The sequence below is a fragment of the Phalacrocorax carbo genome, chromosome 4, assembly GCF_963921805.1.
Source record: "Phalacrocorax carbo chromosome 4, bPhaCar2.1, whole genome shotgun sequence".
Classification (NCBI taxonomy): Eukaryota; Metazoa; Chordata; class Aves; order Suliformes; family Phalacrocoracidae; genus Phalacrocorax; species Phalacrocorax carbo.
The window spans coordinates 26,582,503-26,604,014 of record NC_087516.1 but is presented as its reverse complement, the minus strand read 5'-3'; the positions used below and the strand labels follow the sequence as shown (position 1 = coordinate 26,604,014).

General features: G+C 43.4%; 1 protein-coding gene across 8 annotated transcripts in view; it reads left to right on the top strand.

The window, feature by feature from the left end:
• The window catches only part of RBM47 (RNA binding motif protein 47), an 81,166-nt gene that overhangs the window by 53,610 nt on the left and 6,044 nt on the right, over positions 1-21,512 (top strand). For 6 of the 8 annotated variants that reach the window (XR_010372614.1, XM_064449321.1, XM_064449320.1 and 3 more), the window contains 2 exons: positions 17,709-18,868; positions 20,415-20,621. Coding sequence is in view for 7 of the 8 variants with exons in the window: in XM_064449321.1 (XP_064305391.1) it covers positions 17,709-18,868; positions 20,415-20,621 (1,367 nt within the window). In the remaining variant the exon portion in view is untranslated. Of the gene's footprint in view, positions 1-6,031; positions 6,126-17,708; positions 18,869-20,414; positions 20,622-21,512 lie in introns of those variants that run through there. The other 2 variants (XM_064449323.1, XM_064449319.1) reach the window with 2 other exon arrangements.

Below are 21,512 nucleotides of genomic sequence, written 5' to 3'. Positions count from 1 at the left end.
GGAGGCAGAAAAATAAATTTGTCTTCCTGAGGGAAACTGTGTCATTTCCCTTGTCTGACAACCTCTTTTAACAAAAAATTTCCAAGTGATACTTCTTGTCTTATTTTCAGTGAGACATTAAGAACTAAAATAGAAAAGCTTATGCCTCCAGAGATGATGCTTGTTGGCTGGAGGAAAAGCTCTTTCACTTAACATTCTTATATTCTACTGCAACCTGTAAAAGGGCAAAGCAGTTGCTGGAAGAGAAGAAATTAGGGTTGTGTGTGCTAACTACGCTTATTTTCATACCCTGGTTCTGGTAGTCTAGCTTCGCTCTCCTGTAAATATAAGTTTGGAGGTCTCAATCCTCCCTCTTTTGAACATGTATCACAAGGCCCTGTAATGCTCTCCTTTGCAAAAAGGTCCCAGAGGGAACCAGCAAGAATGTTATTTGCTGGGAACATTTTAATTGTCAAAATTGGTTGGCACATAGTCGGCTTGTGCTCACTGGATATCTTTGCTAGCCACAGGAGGTGGCCACTACTTGCCTTCCAGTGACCCGTAGAGCTCACACCAATGCACTGCACCTCCCTTCTTGATTTCTCCAGTACCTTTAGCCTCTCGATACCTGCAGCACTAAAATTCTCTAGCTGCATCCAAATTTTTGAAGAGTAAGAGTTTGCTATTCTACCATCTGATCTCTCTGGAACATTCAGTGTTTCAGAAAGGCTCTCATCTACCCCCCTGTGAAACCTCACTGGCTTCTCCAGAGCGGGAGCTGTGCTGTGAAACCAGATTCAGCAAGCTTCAAAAGAAATCTTTCCCCTGTTTTCCCATGAATTTGCTCAATGGTGGTGATTCAACAAATGCTTTAAGCCAGCAATGCTGGCAGAAGGACCAGTCCCACCTTCTTCTTCCCCTCTGCCAGCACAGGTGTTCAGGTAGTGTATGTGCAGAGTGCAGCCGCACAAATGCATGCTACAGCACAAGAGAAGGCTGTGCAGGGTGGGAAGGATGGAGCAGGACCTTACTTTGGCAGCTCCAGTTTAACATCTTTGTGAGACTGTGGTGTGAAACACTGGTCTTGAGGAGCCACATCAGGCTACTGAGAGCTAAACCTTTTTTGCATAGGGTGTTTTGTTTACCCAGCGACTGAAAAGCAATCATCATATTAACTCCCTTGTAGGTATGTCTATCCAGAACCCACCCTGTATTTATTTTAATGGAAAGCAAACATGCCACAGAAATGTAATGGTTGTGGCTGTATAAAAAACCTTTGGGATTTGCTGCTTTCTGTCTCTTTTTATGTGCTAATTAAAATCTATTGCACTCAATGGGTTTACTCAGTATCTGTCTTCTTACAGTTTGGAACCTAAAACTTGCTTTCAGGTTTTAATGAAAGCACAAAATTGCACATGGGGAAACTGAGGCTACTCTCCACAGAGATCCTCTGTGCTGACACTCATTGCAGAACGGCAATTAAAGTGTTTGCTAAAAATAAAGCAAAAACTTTGTCTAGTGACCATTAAGGTTATCAGGGCAACTCTCACTGCCCACGAACCAGAAAAGCTTAAGATTAAAAAACAGAAGGGGAAAAGCCCAAGGTGTCCTTGGCCAAATTTCCCCCTGGTGGGACTCCACCTTCAGGGCTGCGACTTTGTCCTCTCTGTGCCAGGATGGTGGATGTGCCTGGGGCTGGCAGAGCAGAAGGGTAGTCCACCTTTGCAAGGGCATTTACTGGGAATCCTCCATGATGTGGCAAGATAAAGGTCAAAGCACTGACGTAGATTATGCATGGAAAGTGCTTCGGTGTGAGAGCACTTGGAAAGCTGTTGTCTCTAAGTGTCTACCTAGGTGCCTGAATACCTCTGAAAATCCCTTGAGACTATATAGTAAAGCTGTTTTGAGACATATATATGTGTTGTATCTATCCACCCCAAAAAAACCCTGGTGTGGTACCTGTTACAGACTGTTTGCTCCCTGGAAGATCTCCCCAGGTTTGGTCTGCAATAACTTATGAAAGTCAGGAAATGACAAATTGTGCTATATTAACTCACATTGTGTAAGAACAGGTGTAAAATAACATGTTGTTCATTTAAATAAAGTGGTGTTGTCCCTTTAAACATTCAAATAGGCAATAAAATGGTTCTACAAACATGTGGGAACCTGTTCTACCAAACACAAAGTGTTTTTGTTAAAAAGAGAAGGAAAAGAAAAGGTGGGGGGGAAAGGCTGTCTGTTACAAGATCTTAATTTTTGTGGCTGTATTGTGGCTGAGGATGGGCTTATGTGTGAATATACTGATAAACTGTAAAGACTTTCTGACATGGAGGTTGGAGACGTTGCAGGTCACTCTAAATTCATGTGTTCTTTCAGTGAAATATTTTACCTGGCACATTCCCTTCTCATTCCACTACACTCTCTCAGTAGTTTTTGAAGACCAAATATTACCATAAAAACCAGCCAACCGCTCACTCCTTACTCTCCCGTCTCCTTTCACTTGCTCACGTGTCTGGACTGTCACATGATGCTAAGCTGCCACCCTGAAATATCTCCTGAAAGCCTATTTCCTACCATGACCATAAAAAATACTCACTCTCATCCAGATAATGACACCACCCCAATAAATTCATGAGCCTGTTATCAGCCTCTGGATCGCCCAAAGCATTTGTGTTCAATCTTTCTAAAAATCTCAAAGAGCAGATCCAAAGCTTTATTAGTGCTTGTCATTATATCGAGGAGTCCAGTGCAACCCATCAGAAGAGGCAAGATCGTGTGTCTGCTTGTAGAAGAGAGACAGCCGAGGGGAAGTAGACTGTTTCCTTGGAAGCCTTTTCTGCCTCTGTCCCCATCTGACAGGCATTAGCATACTCCAATGAATTTCACTTTTTTCTTCAAATTTCCAGCCTTTTCTATCACTGTATTCAGGAGAACAATTATTCAGGAAAAACCTTTCGTGTGTGTTGCTGTACACTTCTATGGGAGAACTTATCTTGGGCCGCATATCTCCGGGACACAGGTCTCTACCCACCCTGGGGACAGTGATGCACAGACACCAATATGATGGATACAAAATGTCCGTTTATTTAACTGCGTCACACGCTTATATAGCTCTTGCGGTTCCTGTTCCTGCCACTCCTATGGGGAGGAGTCTATCTTTCCGTCACAGCCCGTGATCTTCCGGTCGCCGATCCCTGTCTATTCCCTTACACATGTGGATAAAAGGACATGGAAGTTCTGTGGGAAACAGGCGTGGACTGGTCTGGATAGACTCTCCTTTGCACCGTTCCCTTTCACATCTCTTAGGATTTGGCCCCCTCTTAGCTGTCAATCATCAAAAAGAGAAAGCAACTAAATAGTTATGGTATTATTGTAATGGTGGGTGACACTTTTTCACTGTAGTCAAGCTGTACATTAGGAAAGAAGATGTGTTTATATCCTTAAACTAGTGCAGCGGATGCTGTATGATGAGAGGAGAGTGTGTGCATGTATGGAACCGATCCTCCCTGCTGCTTGGATAGCTCTGCCCTTAACACTTTTCCACTCTGCCTTAGGTGTATCCCTCTCACAACATCAGAGTTATCATAAAGAGGCATATAAAAAGTCACGTAATCGTTATGAACACAGTGTGCTTGAAGTGAAGGGAAGTAGGTGCCTAATGCCAAGAAAAGCTGGGGGACACACTGGCAGTATTCTGCCTGAATTTCTTAAGTTCCCTATAAAAGCACAGCCTGCAGGACAAATTAATATATTTTCAAATTCTGCCATTGGGAATGCTAACACCTCAGAATACCCTACAGCGGCTAGATCTGCTGAAGTTCATTGCTTTAAACAATAGTGGGGACATAACTTGGAGACTAACAACAAGCTGTAGCTAAAAATGAAAGTACAAAATGAAAGTCAAGGGTTTGAGTGGCCTCTCTACACAAGCCTAATTGACATGGTATATTGAAGAGCCTTCTAAAAATGAGCCCATCGGCTCACTAGCATTGCTGCTTTTTCACTCCACTTACACCAGAATAGTCTTCCCTGTGCATTCAAGTACACGCATGATTATAGCTGATAGGATTTGCTTTACAATGCTTCTGGTTAAAAGTTTAGTTTGCTTTCCAACAGAAAAATGCAAAGAGAAGGATACTGACTTAAAAAAATTAATCTGGTGGAGGGGAGTTTTGCGAGCTTATACCAGCTAAATATTTTATACTCACTTCCCTGTATAGATCAGTGGGACTGAGGCACGGGTCTGATTTGGCAAAATCTCCTAGCTTTTATCCCTGGATTTGAGAATTCTATAGTCCTGGGCAAACCACTTAATTTCCATGCTGCAGCTTCCCTGCCAGCAGAGCAGCACCTGCTTCTCTGCAGCTCTCGTAGCTAACGAGTTAACATTTGCAGAGAGGAATTCTGAAGATGAAAGACTTGTACGGTAGACTTGGGCTGCAGGCATTTTGGGACCAGGATCCAGGCTGCAGGTGTGTTTGCACAGTGCCTAACACACCATGGCCACAGCACTGTGGATAAACAAGTATAAAAAGCCAGAACAGATTGACTGCAATCACCCTTTGGGTTTGTGGTATAAGTAGAACAGCTATCCTTCCTGTTCGTTCTCAGAAACAGCCACAGAGATGCTTCTTTTGCCAGTCTTTGCCATCCTCCACATTTCTCTCTAATGTGGAGCCTTCTAATTTTAGAACTCTTGTCTCTACACCCGTTGACTCCGCTACCCCTCTTCTCTGTTGACCAGCCTCTGATTCCTCAGTACAGGGATGTCTTTAAGTTTTACATGCCTACAGTAAACCACAAAAGGGGCAAGAACAAATTACTATGTAGGACCATCTGATACAAACTGACTGCTTCCTCCGCAGAATCCACCCCTGTGCACAGTTTGTCACTGAAAGGTTAAGACACTACTTCTTCCACACTAGGGTGCCCTGAGGTTCCTGCCTGTGTACTGCTTGAATGGACATTTGGATCAAGCTTTACCTTTTGGGAAAAAAGAGAAAGAAAAAAGAAATGGCTTTGCCAGTTTAAAAAAAAAAAGGGGGGGGGGGGGCAGACTGAAAGCTATAGTTGTTTTGCTTCTGTGATATGCTGTTTGCTTTTCACCTTCTCCGGGCAGTGCCCTTTCCCAGAAATTGGTTGTCTCCCAAGGCATGCCCTGCTCCTTCTCCCACCGGCTGGTTGTGCACGCTGCTTGCCGACCCAGAAAAGCCATCATCCAAAGAGAGTTTTGGTGCAGTTCCTCCTCTTGGCTGCTCGAGAAGGTGTGTTGTTTGCTTTGTCTAAGTGCTCCCGGGGCCTAATGCGCCGTTGTTATGTACAGACCATTTCTGCTGTCATGAATCATGTTTTACCACCCCTATGCTTTTACTTCTGCACCAGGCTCTTTTTTTTTCTTTCAAGCAAACACATTTGAGTTTCCGTGTTTGCTGCTGAAACAGTGCACGCCGGGTACACGGCACGGGCTGTGTTATTCCTACTGTCCCGTTGCTGCTGAGATCAGTAAACCTACCTCCCACTCCAGGAGCTCCAGACCATTTTTTTTTTCTTATAACCAAAGGTAAATTGAAATAATTTTGCCAGACACATATAAAGAAAAAAAATTTCACTGAAAAAAACTCATGCCGTCAAGCAAAATATGCCCTTTTCTTATCTTATCTGTTGTGAGTAACTCAAGCTATTTGCACAACGCCTTGTGCTAGGAAGGAGTTGTTTGTACATGTTTCACTCCCTTTTTCCCAAGTTTTGAATTTTGAATGAAATCTTTCTCTTCAAATTCCTCCTCCCTGTGAAAATGTCATGGTTTCTCTTTCCTGTGCTTCCCTGAAGGCTGGACCCAGACCTGCCTCCAAAGATCCCTTCATTGCAGATGGTTTTCTATTAATCTTCAAACTGCTTTGGAGAACTCTCTGTGTCTGGCAGTGCTACCATCCCCTCTCCCTCCCGTCCCACCCACTTAGCCTCAGCCTAAGAGCCCTTAACAAATGACTCCCAAGGAATTTAAATGGCTAACGCTCGCTGGCCAATAAAGAGATGCATAAACTGTATAACCAGGTTACACGGCTCTTGCCATTAGGAAAAAAGGTTGCTCGGGCAAAGGCGTGAGTCCTCTTAACCTGTCGCACTTCGATCGCGGGACTGAAGAGGTAAGGGAAATCTTGTTTGCTCTGTAGGGCTTTTTATCTGGTTTTCATTTATCAGGGAGTTGAGACCGAAAGTATGTCATTGTCAAGGTATCAGGTTTGAGTTTTGCCTTCCTTTAGAGGGTCCTAAAGGGTTGTTTGAGGAAGAGGCAACTACTTCTAAGCTTGAACTATGGGTTTGACATCAGAATATCTAACAGAATTTGGGTAGCAAATAGCAAAGCGAATGTCAGAAGAGTGAAAATTAAACCACTGACATTTTAGACAGAGGAAAACAAATAAAATTGTGTCTCAGAGATTTTTTTTCTACTATCTTAAATTAATGAAGTGAAAGGTAGCCATTTGCAACCTTCTGACGTTGTGTTTTCCATTGGTCTGTCTCTGCCATTGTCTCTTTGTGCTGCCTGGTATTTTGTTCTGCTTTTTCAAGAGAATGACATAAAAATCAAGCTTTAGAAGTGGGTTATCGGCTTTAGGTGCAGAAGTTGAAGCTTGTAGATTGAAGGTGGCTAGGAACGTTGAACGAGCAGGGTATATATGCAAGTATTATTAATATAAATGAATCTATGTAATTCATTCTGCATACTGAAAATTTGATAGCATTTTAAGAAAATGAAGTTCTGGTATTATTCTATCCATATTCTACTTAAGCAGCATGTGAAACATTTAAGGCTTGTATATGACATAGGACACGTGAAGTTAATCCGTTCACCCTGATTTATTTATTTATTCATTTATTGCTTTATTGGGGTCTGTGCTGATAAAAATACTGAAGTTTGAACTTAAATCTGGAAAAAAACAGTTGAACCTAAAACATTAAAAAAAAAAAAGGAAGTATAGTTGTTGTAAGTAAGGTTCGATTAAAACCAATGCCAAAATTGTCCGTTCACCTGTGGACCAGATGCAGCAGTTGTGTATAATGTTGTCCTGTCCTGAGCTAGGTGGGATTGAAGCCATGCTTCAAAATGTGTGTGTAAAGTGCCCCCTCACCCTTTGCACACCTAAGCTTGCCATGGATGTCAGCCAGCACCTGGAGCGTGTGAGGGATATCACGGCAAAACATTACTGCCCTCCCTTGCAATGCTCCATGCCCTGACAGGCTGGGTTGCAGAAAGGGTGTCTTTTTCAATCGTATTATCGCAGCTGATCTCTGAAGGCCTCCACACTCAACACAGTCCACAGTGGCGCATGTTGGTGTTAGCTGATGATGTTGCACCAAAGACCTTGCCCGTGGCTGAAAGGGCTGGGAGAGCTTTTTCATTAAATAACACAGTTAATCTAACTGAACTGCAAAATATGTCTTTTTTACTCATCAAGACAAGGCCATATGACTGTCTATCAAGAGCTTTTTGTAATGTTGTTGGTTTGATTATTTTTCCATGGGTTTCTTGTATAGCTCTGCACTGTATAACTGAGATTAGATAATGTGCTGGATAAAAATAAATAAAGTTAACAAAGGAGGAACCATTTTGTTACTCTTTTTAGTAATTTCTATTCAATTCTGCATTTCAGCTCCATTCTTTGCTGAAGAAATGATATTGAATCAAATGTTGCTTGTCTTCTTTCTTCAGCTTTTAATAAAAAAAAAATCCCAGTTAAGGTCAGCAAAAGGTGAATTTCAAATGATATCTGTCTCAAATCCCATACCTTTTCTGAAGCACACAGAACTTTCATTTCCAAACCCTAGGTATTTCCAACTGAGCTGTAATTTCAGTAAACTTAAGTTGTCTTGAATTAACCCAGCACAGGAGTGGTGCCTCCTGAGAGATTTCCTGCCTTGGTTAAATATTTTTTTTAATTTATAATATTAAACCTGGACACAGGCAACAAGTGCTGGAAATCTCTTCCTTGTACTTGTAAACCTTATTTCTCAATTTCAACCCAAGGTTCAAAGGTTTCTACAAACTTCTTAGATCAGAGGTCAGGTACAAATTGCTGCACTTTGTAGCTCCTTTCTGCCGATATGACAGAATTTCACAGCAAAGACAACTGTCTTTCATCCCCCTCTCCTCCGCGCACAGGCAACGCCGGGCAGTTAGAAGCGTGATATGTACAAGTCAGCCATTGGTACCTGAGTTTAATAAATAACTAACTGGGTTTCAGTGGTGCAAGGTGCATATTATAAAAGGGGTCAAATGTCAGTGCACAAAGGAAAAAAAAAAAACCCGACCACTGACTAAGCCAAATGCTTTGAGTTTAATGTACTTTCAGTGGTGAACATTCACATCCCAACTGTGGTTTGCTTTATGCTGATTTTAATTTCTGTGACCTGAGGGGGAGGGAACATGTTGGTCTGCTTTCAGCTTTCCCTGAAATCTCTGCCTCCTGCTGAAAGCAGGGTTGCAAGTTGGGCCCCCCGTCGTTGCGGTGTTCACGTGGTGAACACAAAGCTAAGAATGTTGCAATAAATATAGTGCATAAGATTAGGGTGAACAGAAGAGTCTGAGGCTATTTTTATTGTTATAAAATTGACTAAGTGAGTAGACTTTGTATGCACAGGCAGGATGTGTTATGTTTCACTCTGGGATCTCCAGAAGAGTTAGCTGAAAAGGTTCGATCAGAAAAGAGAACCGTAGTTTATGAACTTTTTTAGATACTCTTGGTTGCACTGTAGAGTGGAACATGTTGCTGTAATGTTTATGTAGACAGACAGATAGATAGAGTGTTCTGCATTATAATAACAAAGTCACAAGCATGAGCACACATGTCCCTACTCCACAGAGTTCAGCAAAGCCTTTCACAGTCATTCTCAATGATTAAATTAAATTACCATGTTCCTATATAAGATTTTTCTTCAAAGAGGTAAGAAGTTAAATAGGTGGATGTCTTATCTTTCCTGTGTAATAATTAACAGACGAATTTAGTCGTGGTTTTGTTTTTCAGTTGCAGATGATCATTTTTCCTGTCTTTCTTATGGCAAAATCTTGAGAGCTCCTAGTCCATACTGAATGAAACACTTCTTCCTTTCCTAGAAAGAATGCTTTTTAAAGCAGAGAAGTTAATGAGGAGGGTCCTTATCTGTACCAGCATCTCTGCAGAGAACTCTGTTTAACTGCACCTATGGTAAACAAACGCTGCAAAAAGTTTCCCCTCAAGTACAGCTCATCCAGAATAGGAAATACTTGTTACATACCAACTGACTACATTGCACTTTATTTATATGTATGTCACACATTTTCCTGCCTGACCGTGGTAACAGTAGACTTCGTTGACTGGATTGACATTTGGGAATTTGGGGAGAAGGAAAGGGTTGTGTTGTTTCCTGATTTGGAAAGATGATAAGAACGATTACACAACCCATCTCTCATCTCAGTTTTCCTCAACATGTGGCTTCAATATCTTGCAGGATAATAACTTCAGCCTCAGCCAGCGACCGGTTCTATCGAGATAGCTGAGAGTTGGACTGGGTAAAAGACGGAGCTGGGGAAAACAGTATAACACATGGGTTACACAACTTGTTGGGACAAAGTTCTGAATGACTTGCAGCAAAGTGCATTATAAAATAAGGGAGGAGACTGGTTTTTGCCTACCCAAACTTCCTTCAGAAGTGGTTGAAGCTGAGATGGCTGGTTTGGCACTGCAGTAGCATAAAAACACTCAAGAAAGACACACTGCTTTGACAGAATTCATGTTGCAGAAGCAGGGAAAATAACAAACATGTTGGTAGGATGCTCTACATGTTGCTGGTGCTTTGGCACGTCTATAAGTTTTTCATCAGCATCGTTTCATTCTTGCCATGAGAAAACCATATACACATGAACAGAATTTTAACCTGTGATCATCAAAAAGCAATGGCAATAAGTAAAGTGCCAGGCTCAGAAGAGTTTTCATACTTTATTATTTGAGATATCATCATTGCTAACTCATTGAATATTATTTTTGCAGTTTCTAGGCCAGGAGATCAGGTCGTCAAGGCACCTCCATCCTGGGAATGTTCACTGCTTGGCACTGATATTGCTTATGGATAATGCAAGCAGAACCTTTGACAGCCTTTTCAGGATCACACTCCAAAATCCAATATGCCATAGAAGGATGCAGAGAGGGTGGATAACAGAATAGACAGGAAGTTTGCACGATACAAGGTGACTTTATTTTGTAGGGAAATCATAGTTTCAGCTCCATTTTTTAAATTGTATATAAAATTGCTGTGCGGTAAGATTAAAATGGCTAAGGGAACTGGTATAATATGGCTAAGAGAATCAGATCTGTGACTGTTATTGCTCTTAATGATAGCGATGAAAATAAGAAGTTCAACCTTCAAATCCTAGGCTGAAGTTGTAGCCAATTGTGACTGTACAAATTCAGTGTTCATTTATCTGATTAGCATTCAAGTTTTAACCTGGAAAATTCCAGGATGTTAATTTACAGAATAATTTCAGGTGTTTTCCTCCTAAAAAGGAGCAAGAAGTAAAAGAATAGATTTATAGTGATTTTGTTACAGATTTTTAAGCCAAATACATTGCTTTTGATTGGTGATGGGAGGATGTAACCAGTCTCTGCAAAACTTTTAAGGCAGGATTTTCAGTAGTGCTCCTCGCTGTCTTAAATATATCCCTATAGAAATATTATAGTCTTATAACTGATGCCATAGATGCTGAGTACTGTTGGAAAGATCACCCTTAATTTTATGGTTCTTTATGTTTCTTCTTTGAATAGAACAAAATCAAAAGATGAAGCCAACAGTTTTTGGTGTGTTTTAAATGGAACCAACCATTTTTAATGTGCTTAGGCCACTTAGGATGAATTTAATCACCTGAGAAGCATGCACAGACCCCACCTCTGTAGTAGCTCCACCCTGAAGACTGCTTTTCAGGCCCAGAACATTAACTTGCCCCATACAAGGAGAACATGACTACCTGACCAGAATAAAATTGAAGTTTAAGCTTGAAATATGAACTCTTCCACTGAAATCAGTGGCCAGACCCCTGATGATAGGCCATAGGTTAGGATTCCGAGTGTCACCATTAGCAGAAGTGGGAATTTCAGCAACTAGCCTGGGGATTTAGTAGGCCGGTCTTATCCTGCCCCTTAGGTACTTTACACCATTTCTCTCTACATCTAAATATGGTACTGCTAGTGGGCAGAGAGCCACTGCTGTACCTGTTCAGGCCTGAACGTACATGGGAAGTTATGTGGTGCAGCAAATGCTGCTGCCTGTGCATATCCTTGAGTCCCATGCAGCACCTGAGCCAAAAGGTTTCTCCCAGGTGACCCTAGCAGGAGAAGGACAAGTTTGATTGCCTTAATTCAGGCACGCACATGATGATGAGAATATGCAGTGCTTTAGTGGTGCTGGCAGCAGGATAACTTGCACAGCAGACAGACATGTTGTTGTTAATAACTAGTGCCGATCTGACCTATGAGATTACTCTCCCAAGCTGCTCATCACAAGCTACTCATCAAGCCTCTTGCCAGCCTATGTTTCTGCTTTTTAGGTCTGCTGATGCAGTTCACCAGTTTCTCCCCAGAGTTTTGCCAAAATGATCCAGTTTAAGAAAATCCACCTTTTCAAAGTGTTTAACCTAGCCTGGGGCAACTTCTTTACCCAGGTGCGGGTAAAGCAGTGCAGATTTTCTTGTGGCCTGTTGGCCTCAACTACTGCTTTTTTTGTTAAGTCTGAAGTCATCATCCATTCCTAACAACCATCCTTTTCCTGTATGAAAGACACTCAGAAAAGGTCCCTAGCCAAAAAGCCGTGCTGAAATGCTGCACTTTTTCTTGCACTGACCCAGCACAAGATTTACGTTCAGACATTTGTATTTCATTAGCGACAGCAGGTAGGGAACCAAGCTGTGGTCCAACACCTGTTGAAAACCACACCAAGGACTAGCCTTTGAGACTTGAAATGTAAGTTAATTTGGAGTCAGGCAAAGTATTTTTGTAGATTTTTTATCAAAGACCAGACGCTTTATTCACCACACTTGCTGCCTACCTGGCCTCTGTCTGCACTGTGCAGGGAGAGGAGCCAAGGATGCTGATTCCAGCAGGATGTCCCCTAAGCTGATTGCAAACAGAAGGCGAAGCCTTCTGCCATGAAGCACACGGGATGGCAGCAAGCTTGCAGGGCTGGTGGCTAGGTTAGGCACGTTTGTAAAAGAGGTGAGACTTTCCATTCCACCATTAGTTTGGGAAGAAGCATCTTGCACGCCAGCTCCCTGCCGTGGCTGCGGATTGCTAGGCTGGGCCCTGCAGTGGGGCATGCCGTGGCTCAGCTCGGTAAACAGCCCCAGAGACACTGGCTTTGTTCAGCTCATTTATGCAAACAAATAATAAGAAAGGTGTGACAGGCTTGCCAAGAAAAAGAAAACTGATGTATAATGATACCATAGTTATCTTTAAAAGGGGAGGTAACTTGCATATCACACTTGCAGCAATGCTCGAGCCACAACCTTATTTTGGCTTGGTGTGGCCCCTGCTCTTTTTCTGTTCAGCCAATAAATCTGTAAACAGGCAAACTGGGTTTCCAGCAAGAGCATTTCTGTGTACATCTGATGTTTCTGATAAAGTTATACAGCTGTTATTAGTAAGCTGTTGTTATATACACTTCATATACCTAAAGTTGCCATGAGAAAAGAGTCAGCTTTTAAAAAGAAACAGATTTAATGGCAGCCGTGCTTCCAGAGGTGCTGCTCAGTGTCAGCAGCAGGATTACCATTTGCCCTTACTATTTCAACTGAAAAACTAGGAAGGTCACATTTAAACCAGTAGCTGTTATTTCCTTCTGTTAACAGGGTGTATTTAGTTAAAATTTCAGCAACCAACCTTCCCTCTGCAGCAGCTGTGGCTTAAAATACAAAACTGTGTGTGTTTCTTGAAGCAAGCAGGGAGCCATGTGGTATCCATGAGGGCACGCTGTGTCAGCTCAGCAGGAGTTTGTACGGTCCATGGGCTGGGGTTGGAGGATGGGAGTCCCTGTCCCCTCCTCCCTCTGGTTATCATAGAGCCAGCATGACTCCCTGAGGTCTCCTGCTGCCAGCACCCATCCCTGTGCTAAGTGACTGCCAGTGGCTGTGTCACCTGTGGCAGGACACATGATGCCACTAAGTCTAGGTAACACAAAACTGTAGGGATGAATTAAGCACAAACATAAAAAAAAACATTTTATAGGAGACCATGAACGGAGTGGACACACAGTTGCTGCCACAAGGATGCCAGCTGTGTCCCTTGTGTTTGTAAAAGCCTGTTTTACCACACCAGGATCCACAGAGGAGCAAGTGACAGCATAACTTCACAGGGCATGGCCCAGAGCTGGACAAGCCCAGGGATAAGATGCTATATGGACTGCAGGCATCACTTTCTCACCAGGGCCCCAAGCTGCCTTTACCCTAGCACAAGGGATATCAGTGTTTGGCCCAGCATTATTGTTAATCAAGGCGTGGTATTTGTTTAATAAAAGATCTTCTTCGGTTAATCAGCCTGCTCACAGTATGCTTTAGGTCTGTCACTGCTAACACAGTAAGTTTCCTGTTTAATATTCTGAGCTGTGATGCAAAAAAAGATAGGTTAAAAAGAAGATTATTAATGTTTAGGGCAAGAACTATTTACACCCACCCAACTGGCAGCGGGGAAGGAGTTTCGTAAGCAAAGGGAAGTGAAATTTGAACGGTTTCAGTGAAACGATTACATCTGAGAGTTCACCTGTGTGAGGGAGGCTCCTTGGAGCAGAGACACTGAACTGAAGGGCTCACAAGCCTGGCTCCTGATGGGCTGGCAGCAGTTAGCATCTAACATGACGCTGAAAAATCAAGCAGGCTTTACTTTTTTCTGTGAAGAAAAGAAGCCAGTCTTGTTTCAGTCCTGATACTGGGTCATTTAAAACTTAGTTGTCTCCAAAGCACAACATTTCTGATTAGGAATTAATATTTTTCTCTGTCTCTTTTTTCTGAATCTTTGTCATTGAGATCAGGGGTACCTTCCTGCTCAGAGACTAGAAAGTAGGCACTTATATTTCACAAGACACTACATTTTAATGTAGTTTAAAGTTTTGCTTCTTCCAAGATTAATCACACTTAGTGGGTGTACTAAAATCAGTCTGGCTTTATTAAGCCCACTAAACCCACAGTATTAGCTCATGCCCTGTGTATACCTGCAACACATGGTAGCAAGTTTTCATGATCAGTCTACTGTGGGCTAAAAAAATGCACCAGTAGGATTGAACACATTGGGAATAGGTAATTTTGAAAACAACTTTCTTCATAGTGATTGCTTTTTGACATGAATAGGTTATGTTGTGCTGCCAGCCAATTTTGTAAGGGAGTAGCAACAGGAGGAGAGAGCTCTCAGAACAGTTATGCCTGTGGTTTTTTTCCCATCAAGGTAGATATCTGCACTTGGTGAAGGTGTTGATTGTGTCGTGTGGCAATGAATGTTGTCAAGTGTGTATTTAGCTGCATCAAGCAGGACTACGTGGGCTCTATAATTGTTTTAGGTTGTATATACTTATGAAACCCAGCTCTATGGGGCTGCACAGAAAAAACTAAACATATTTGATCACAAATTTTGAGCAGCTTGAAGTACAACTCCCAATACTAGAAATCATCCTGCTGGTGCAGTGCAAAGTTCTGGAGAACGTACCAGTTCCTGGACAGCCACCGAATTACTAGCTGGTTTCTGGTAGGCAGGGGAGACTTTGCTCCATCTCACCTCTCTCCACAGTCCCAGTGCCTGTCTGTAGCTTTCTAAACAATAGCCACAGTGACTGAGCCCCACAGATAACAGAATACAGAGACTTTTATTTTGTAAGTTAACCTAAAACTTATGGTAATGACTCATTTCTAAACTTACCTAAACCTGGGGCGGCAAGTAATTCACTTACCAACAGGTGGCCCATAGAAAGGTAATGATTACTCCCCAGTAAAGTGTTTGTTTAACAAGCTTTACTTTTATTCAGGGAAAGGTGAAGTCACATTTTTAGGAACAAATTGTCAAGTGAAAAATGAAAATGTTTTTCTCTGCCTTAATTTTTTAAATTTTATCAAATAATTCCCAGAGTAAAATGAAAATGTCTGACTGTGACACATCAAAAAGGGGAAACATTTGAATCCGAGAGAAACATTTATCAACAACATTTTAAAGCAAGAAGCTATCAAAACCATGCAGTTCTATGAAAGACCCAGCTTCAAATAAATTATTTCTACATTATTGCCTGGGCACCAGCATCACTATTACTGCCCTCCATCTTCTCTGCCTCCCCCTCTGCTCTTCGTATTTTTAAATGAAAATGGCTCAGAAGCATCAGCATGTAACAGCCATGGCCCAAACACTCCTGCAGGATTGGGCCCTACCACAGACCGAGACTCAGAAGTCTGGTTTCCCAAACACATTTAGGAGCCGAACCAGGTGTTTGCCATGACTGTTGCAAAGGCATCTCTGGACACAGACTAGCACAATTCTGCACAGTTCAGGAGCTCTACTTAAAAAAATCTGAGGCGCTAAGGTTACTAGGATTTAAACAGGTTTTTTGGACTGTACAAATTAGATTTAGGTGCCTAAATTTTGCGCTCATATCTCTGTGGGCTTGGGCCTCCTGTACCAGGGAAAGACCTGTCTGCATAGTACTGATGCACTGAAAAATGGCCAAATCATTATAATGAAGGGTATATATCACAGTCCTTGTAGGACAGAGAGAAACCTGTGTCCCCATGAATAACACAACTGCATAGACTAAATAAATCTGTTGAAGCTTTGTGAAACCCAGATTGGAAGCATTTCTTATGGTGGTTTGCTGAGTTTCCTATGGAGGCCAGTGTTTTTTGACAGTTCCATCAACCAACTGGTCATGAATGCAAATCATGGCAAATAAATCAGTGGATGATGCAAAGGCTGATGGAGTTGTAAAAAACAATGAGGGGGAGGTAATGGTGTAGCACTCAGTAGGTGGGATCTACTCAAAAGGCAGTTGGGATAGGGCTGAAGACAAGGTTGTGGCATTTAGGAGTAGGAAACAGAAAGCATGCCCCTGCATGGGATGTAACTCCAGCAAGTGGTGCTTCTGGAAATAATTTGGGGTTAGAATTTACAAAAAAAACTCCACATGGTTTGCTAGTGAGAAGGTGTGGAGAAACAGCCCTTGGTCACAGAGATGTGGGGAGAAGAAAGAGAGGTGATCTTCATTCCTGTATATAGCAAGGGTGAAAAAGGCTGAAACTCTAGAGACCTGTAGAAAGAGCCACAAAAACAATTTTAGGTGAAAAATAACTGATTGCGAAGGAATTCAGTAGTTCAGCCAGCAAGTTTTATTAAAAAGACAGAGTTGTGTCTTGGTTACACAACTTAAATATCTTCATAATGCAAAAGCAGAGGTCTTGAAAAGACTCTTCAATCTATTGGAGAAAGGTTTAACAAGTAATCCTAGCTGGAAGTAAAAGCCAGAGAAATTCTCATAGGAAATACAGCACACATGCTTGTCTGAGTAATTGATTAGCAAACGAGACATAAAGGGAAGTGGTAGGGCCTACAGATCTTTGATACCTTAAAATCAAGGTCCTTCTGGAAGATATTATTTAGTCAGATAAATGTTATTAGAGTCAATGTACCAATAGCAATAAAATGTAATAGTCCATGTCATAAGCAATCGCTCATATTAAATGGTCTGACAGTCCTTTCCAGTTTTAAAAGTCAATGAATTAACTACTCTTAAAGTTTCAGTGTCTTATTTAATTGTGTTCAGAGAGGAAGTCTACCCTCTTGCAGCTGTAGACATTAGCATGGTCATCTCCTCCTGTAGGTCTGCATTTCCCACCCTCTGCCTGTGTTCAAATGCAGAATGAGGTTTCAGTGATTTCTCTTTCCCTGTTGGCTTGCAGGGCTGTGCTGGCCAATTGCTCTAAGGCAAGTTGCCTGTCATAAGAGAGTGATTCTCCTCAGCTTTTTTTAAAGTCATGTTGTAATAACAGAAGAGACAAACATGTCAGACATTGTACCACAAGCAGTAGGCAACTCAGCAGCTTGCCGGATCACCCAGTGCTAACGCATATTTATTATTTCCTACTCAACTGTTATTGTGAAGGCCTAGAGGAACAAGGGGTTGTTACCAAATGAGAACCATGCCTGGCACTTCTCATGCATTCACCACCTTTCAATGTGAAGTACGGCACCTGGCACTTGTGCTGTTCAGGAGTAGATGGATTGTAATCCATCTCCAAGCAATGACTGAGAGGGAAGAGAGCACTCTGGAGGTGGGAACCACTCACTCTACAGCAGTCTCTTCTCCTTCCAAATCCCATGCCAGCTTCTTCCTACCCATTCAAAGAGGAGATGAACCTCCCTAGGGTCTCGAGGTTTTGAGGTGTTTGGCGGCAACTTGCATGCGACGTCATCCTCTTGTGCCAGCAGCTCTCAGTGCTGGAGTGGTATGGACAGGTGATCCTCACGCCCCTGTCAAAGAGGGGCTGGGCCTAAATCCAGGATGTGCTCCCCCTGCAATATAAGTGCTCAGGCTGGTGTGGCTTGTTCATCTGCTTCTCTGTGGCCTTTGTCCCAGTTTGAAAAACAAACTTGCAGAACAACTGCAGGAAGACAGAAGAGAGGGTGGGATTCTGGTGGTAGCTAACAGCTTCTAATGAGTGTCCTCCTTCCTTTGCCCAGGTTTTATCAGGCTGTGAATGAGTTTGACACCATGACCGCTGAGGACTCCACCGCAAGGATGAGCAACGATTCCTCCAACATGGCTACCACAAAAGTCCCTGAAGGTGTTGCTGGTGCACCCAACGAGGCAGCTCTTCTGGCCCTCATGGAGCGCACTGGATATAGTATGATCCAGGAGAATGGGCAACGCAAGTACGGCGGCCCTCCTCCTGGCTGGGAGGGCCTGCACCCTCCTCGCGGCTGCGAAGTCTTTGTGGGCAAAATCCCCCGTGACGTCTACGAAGATGAGCTTGTCCCTGTGTTCGAGTCCATTGGCCGCATCTATGAAATGCGCCTGATGATGGACTTTGATGGGAAAAACCGTGGCTACGCCTTCGTGATGTACACGCAGAAGCACGAGGCGAAGCGTGCAGTCAGGGAGCTGAACAACTACGAAATCCGCCCCGGCAGGCTGCTGGGTGTGTGCTGCAGCGTGGATAACTGCCGGCTCTTCATCGGAGGCATTCCCAAAATGAAGAAGAGAGAGGAGATCCTGGAAGAGATTGCCAAAGTGACAGAAGGCGTGCTGGATGTCATCGTATATGCCAGCGCCGCAGACAAGATGAAGAACAGAGGCTTTGCCTTTGTGGAGTATGAGAGCCATCGAGCAGCAGCAATGGCCAGGAGGAAACTCATGCCAGGAAGGATCCAGCTGTGGGGACACCAAATTGCTGTTGACTGGGCGGAGCCAGAGATAGATGTAGATGAAGACGTCATGGAGACTGTTAAAATCCTCTATGTGAGGAATTTAATGATTGAGACCACAGAGGACACCATTAAAAAGGTCTTTGGGCAGTTTAACCCTGGTTGTGTAGAACGTGTGAAAAAAATACGTGATTATGCCTTTGTGCACTTTACAACCAGGGAAGATGCCATTCACGCCATGAACAACCTTAATGGTGTTGAACTGGAAGGCTCATGCCTGGAGGTTACCTTGGCCAAGCCAGTAGACAAGGAGCAATACACTCGCTACCAGAAAGCAGCAAAAGGAGGGGCCACAGCAACGCCCGAAGTAGCTCAGCAACCTAATTATGTTTACTCTTGTGATCCGTACACACTAGCGTATTATGGATATCCGTACAATGCCTTGATTGGGCCCAACAGAGATTACTTTGTGAAAGGTTAGTAAGCACAATTAGGGGATGTGATGGGCAGGTTTGGTCTCAGGCTGGTGCAGCCCAATGTCTGCCTGAGCCAAAGGACAGCTGGCGGTTGACACTTTTTTCTTAAACAGTCTTTTATAGGTGTTTTTGCCATATTTCTGTTTGGTTTCATTTTAATTTATGACTGCAGAGTGTATTTATCTATAAATTATTGTTAATGTACAGGCTAGTATGAGGGAAGCGTCAAAACTATGGTTAGGAATGATCTAATGGACCAAGCATGGCATGGGGAAGACAGGCATCTGGCTTTTATGAGTGCTGTACTAAGTCTGAGCAAGCCCAAGGACTCCAGCTTCTGATGGCTCCTTCCAAAGAGCTGGATACTAAGTATTAGAGATTGTGAGAGGGTGTTCCCTTTGCCTTCTCCTGGAGGTGTGGGTACAGTGACCTGGTCATCCAAAGGGAGGGATGTCAGGGAAAGCCTCAGTTGGGAGCTCTCCAGGTGTCATTTGCCCTCTGCATTAAAATGACCGTAGTGCTGTGTCCTTTATAAAGGAGTCATTTGAGAACTACGAGCAGAAGGAATCACGTGAGTGCAATATAATTATTTTATTATATATCCTTTAATTAGTTATCAGTTATGGTCATTAAAAATTAACCAAAAATCAGTTATTAATAAAAAACCCTAGCAGCTATAACTGGTGTTATAATTGCAATTATCCTGTACTTACAGAAATTATAGTTTCCTGAAATTTAATATGTATTTCCATATAACAGGCAGATTAGCATGAATATATTCTTAAAGCAATCACATAAATGAAGAAATATTTTTAACCCTAGTTGATCAAGAATTTCAGCTTCTTCTCAAATTCCGATTTGTACTTGCAATGAACTACAAAGGGGTTAACTGACAGTCTAAATATTCAATTAGGCCATGATAGAGTGCATTAATATCACAGTGTCCAAAGTACTGCGTAACATGCATGGGGTCGCTAAGATAAATAAAGGCAATAATTTTGGAGATGGCATTTATTCACATTAGTAATAAAATAGCAGAGAAAACAAACAACAGTAGTAAAAATATAAGCAATGGTGGGACAAAGTTGGTTAAAAGCCAGGTACAACTTCAGACCATCTCTGCAGGGTCCCATCGTGGCAGCTGAGAGGTGTGCCTCTCACCCTGGGCGTGAGAGGGTGTCCTCTGGAGGACAGCTGAGAGCAGCAACTCTTCCTGCTGCATAGAAATCACCCCTGGAGGGGCACCTCTCTCTTTGCTGAGTGCATTATACCCATAACACGGGCCACAAGAGTTGCATCAGTATACATAACCAGTCAATCTATGGTCAGAAACATCAAGACCAAAACTTGTATTGTTTTAATGGGTGCTTCTAAGGCCAAGCTCTTCAGTTTTCATAAGTAAAGTCACTAAGATTCAGATCAAGCTAACTTCAGCAGTCTTGATTCTAAGTACGTGCCGCTCAGTCTCAACCTGGGGCCCTTCGTGCTCCCCACAGGGCTGTTGCTCTCCATTATTCACCATCTTCTTCTATGTTGTTATCATAAGCAGGCAGCATACGAGGCAGAGGACGAGGTGCAGCTGGCAACAGAGCCCCAGGCCCCAGGGGCTCCTACCTGGGGGGATACTCCGCTGGCCGTGGCATCTACAGCAGGTACCACGAAGGCAAAGGAAAACAGCAGGAGAAAGGATACGAGCTGGTACCCAACTTGGAGTTACCTGCGGTCAATCCAGTGGCCATTAAGCCTGGTGCAGGTCAGTATGTGCAATGAAGGGAGGAAAGCAGAGGTGGCGGGCTAGCCCCCTCTCCAAGCCCCATGTCAGGTGTGCGGGCACCCCTCCAGCCCACGGCTGCGCAGTGGAGACAGTTCCAGGGCTGGGGCTCAGGGCTCCCCTGTGCCAGATGCCTCCTGGCCCTGGCTGGGCTTTTTGCAAACAACAGGCATGCAGCAGGGTAGGGGACACGAATGTCTGGGAGCTCTTCCGACCAAAATTGAAAGGGCCAAAGCTGTGCCTACCGCTCCTGTCCCTTTTGCACCTCCTCAGGAGGAAGCAGACCTTCCCCATCATGTATGCTAGAGCATGGTGACTAAGAGCAATCCTCATCTCTTTTCATTTCTTCACTGCTAATTTCACCCTGGGCAATTCCCACCTCAGATTTCCAACCAGGTCAGAGCTCTCCCCTGCTCAGTTTGTATTTCTAAAGTGCTGTAAGGCTGGGAAAGGACCAGGAGCTTCCCGGTTGCAGGGAAGTGTGAGCTTCTCTATCACCATCAGCAGCAAGGGGAAGGAGTGATGTAGGGAGCCCTCGGGTCTGGCTCCCAGCCACGCAGCAACCTGCAGGAGAGCTCTCAGCGGTGCTGGGCTGCAGGGAGCCAGGCCAAGGGCCAGGGCAGGGATTACCCCTTTCTGCCGCATCCTCAGCACAGTATCCAGCCCTTACCCTTCCCAGGTGAATGGGATGAAGGCTGAAGCCCTGTAATTCCTCAAGATCCTGTTTGGAGCGATTTATTTTTGGAAAATCAGCCTGAGGAAGAAGGTCCTTGCAGGTTACAGGGCCAAGCCCTCTTGCAGAAGTCCTCAGGTCTTCTCCCCATTCCTCTTTCCAAGTAAATTGTAACTGCAGGACCTAAGCAGTGTTTAATA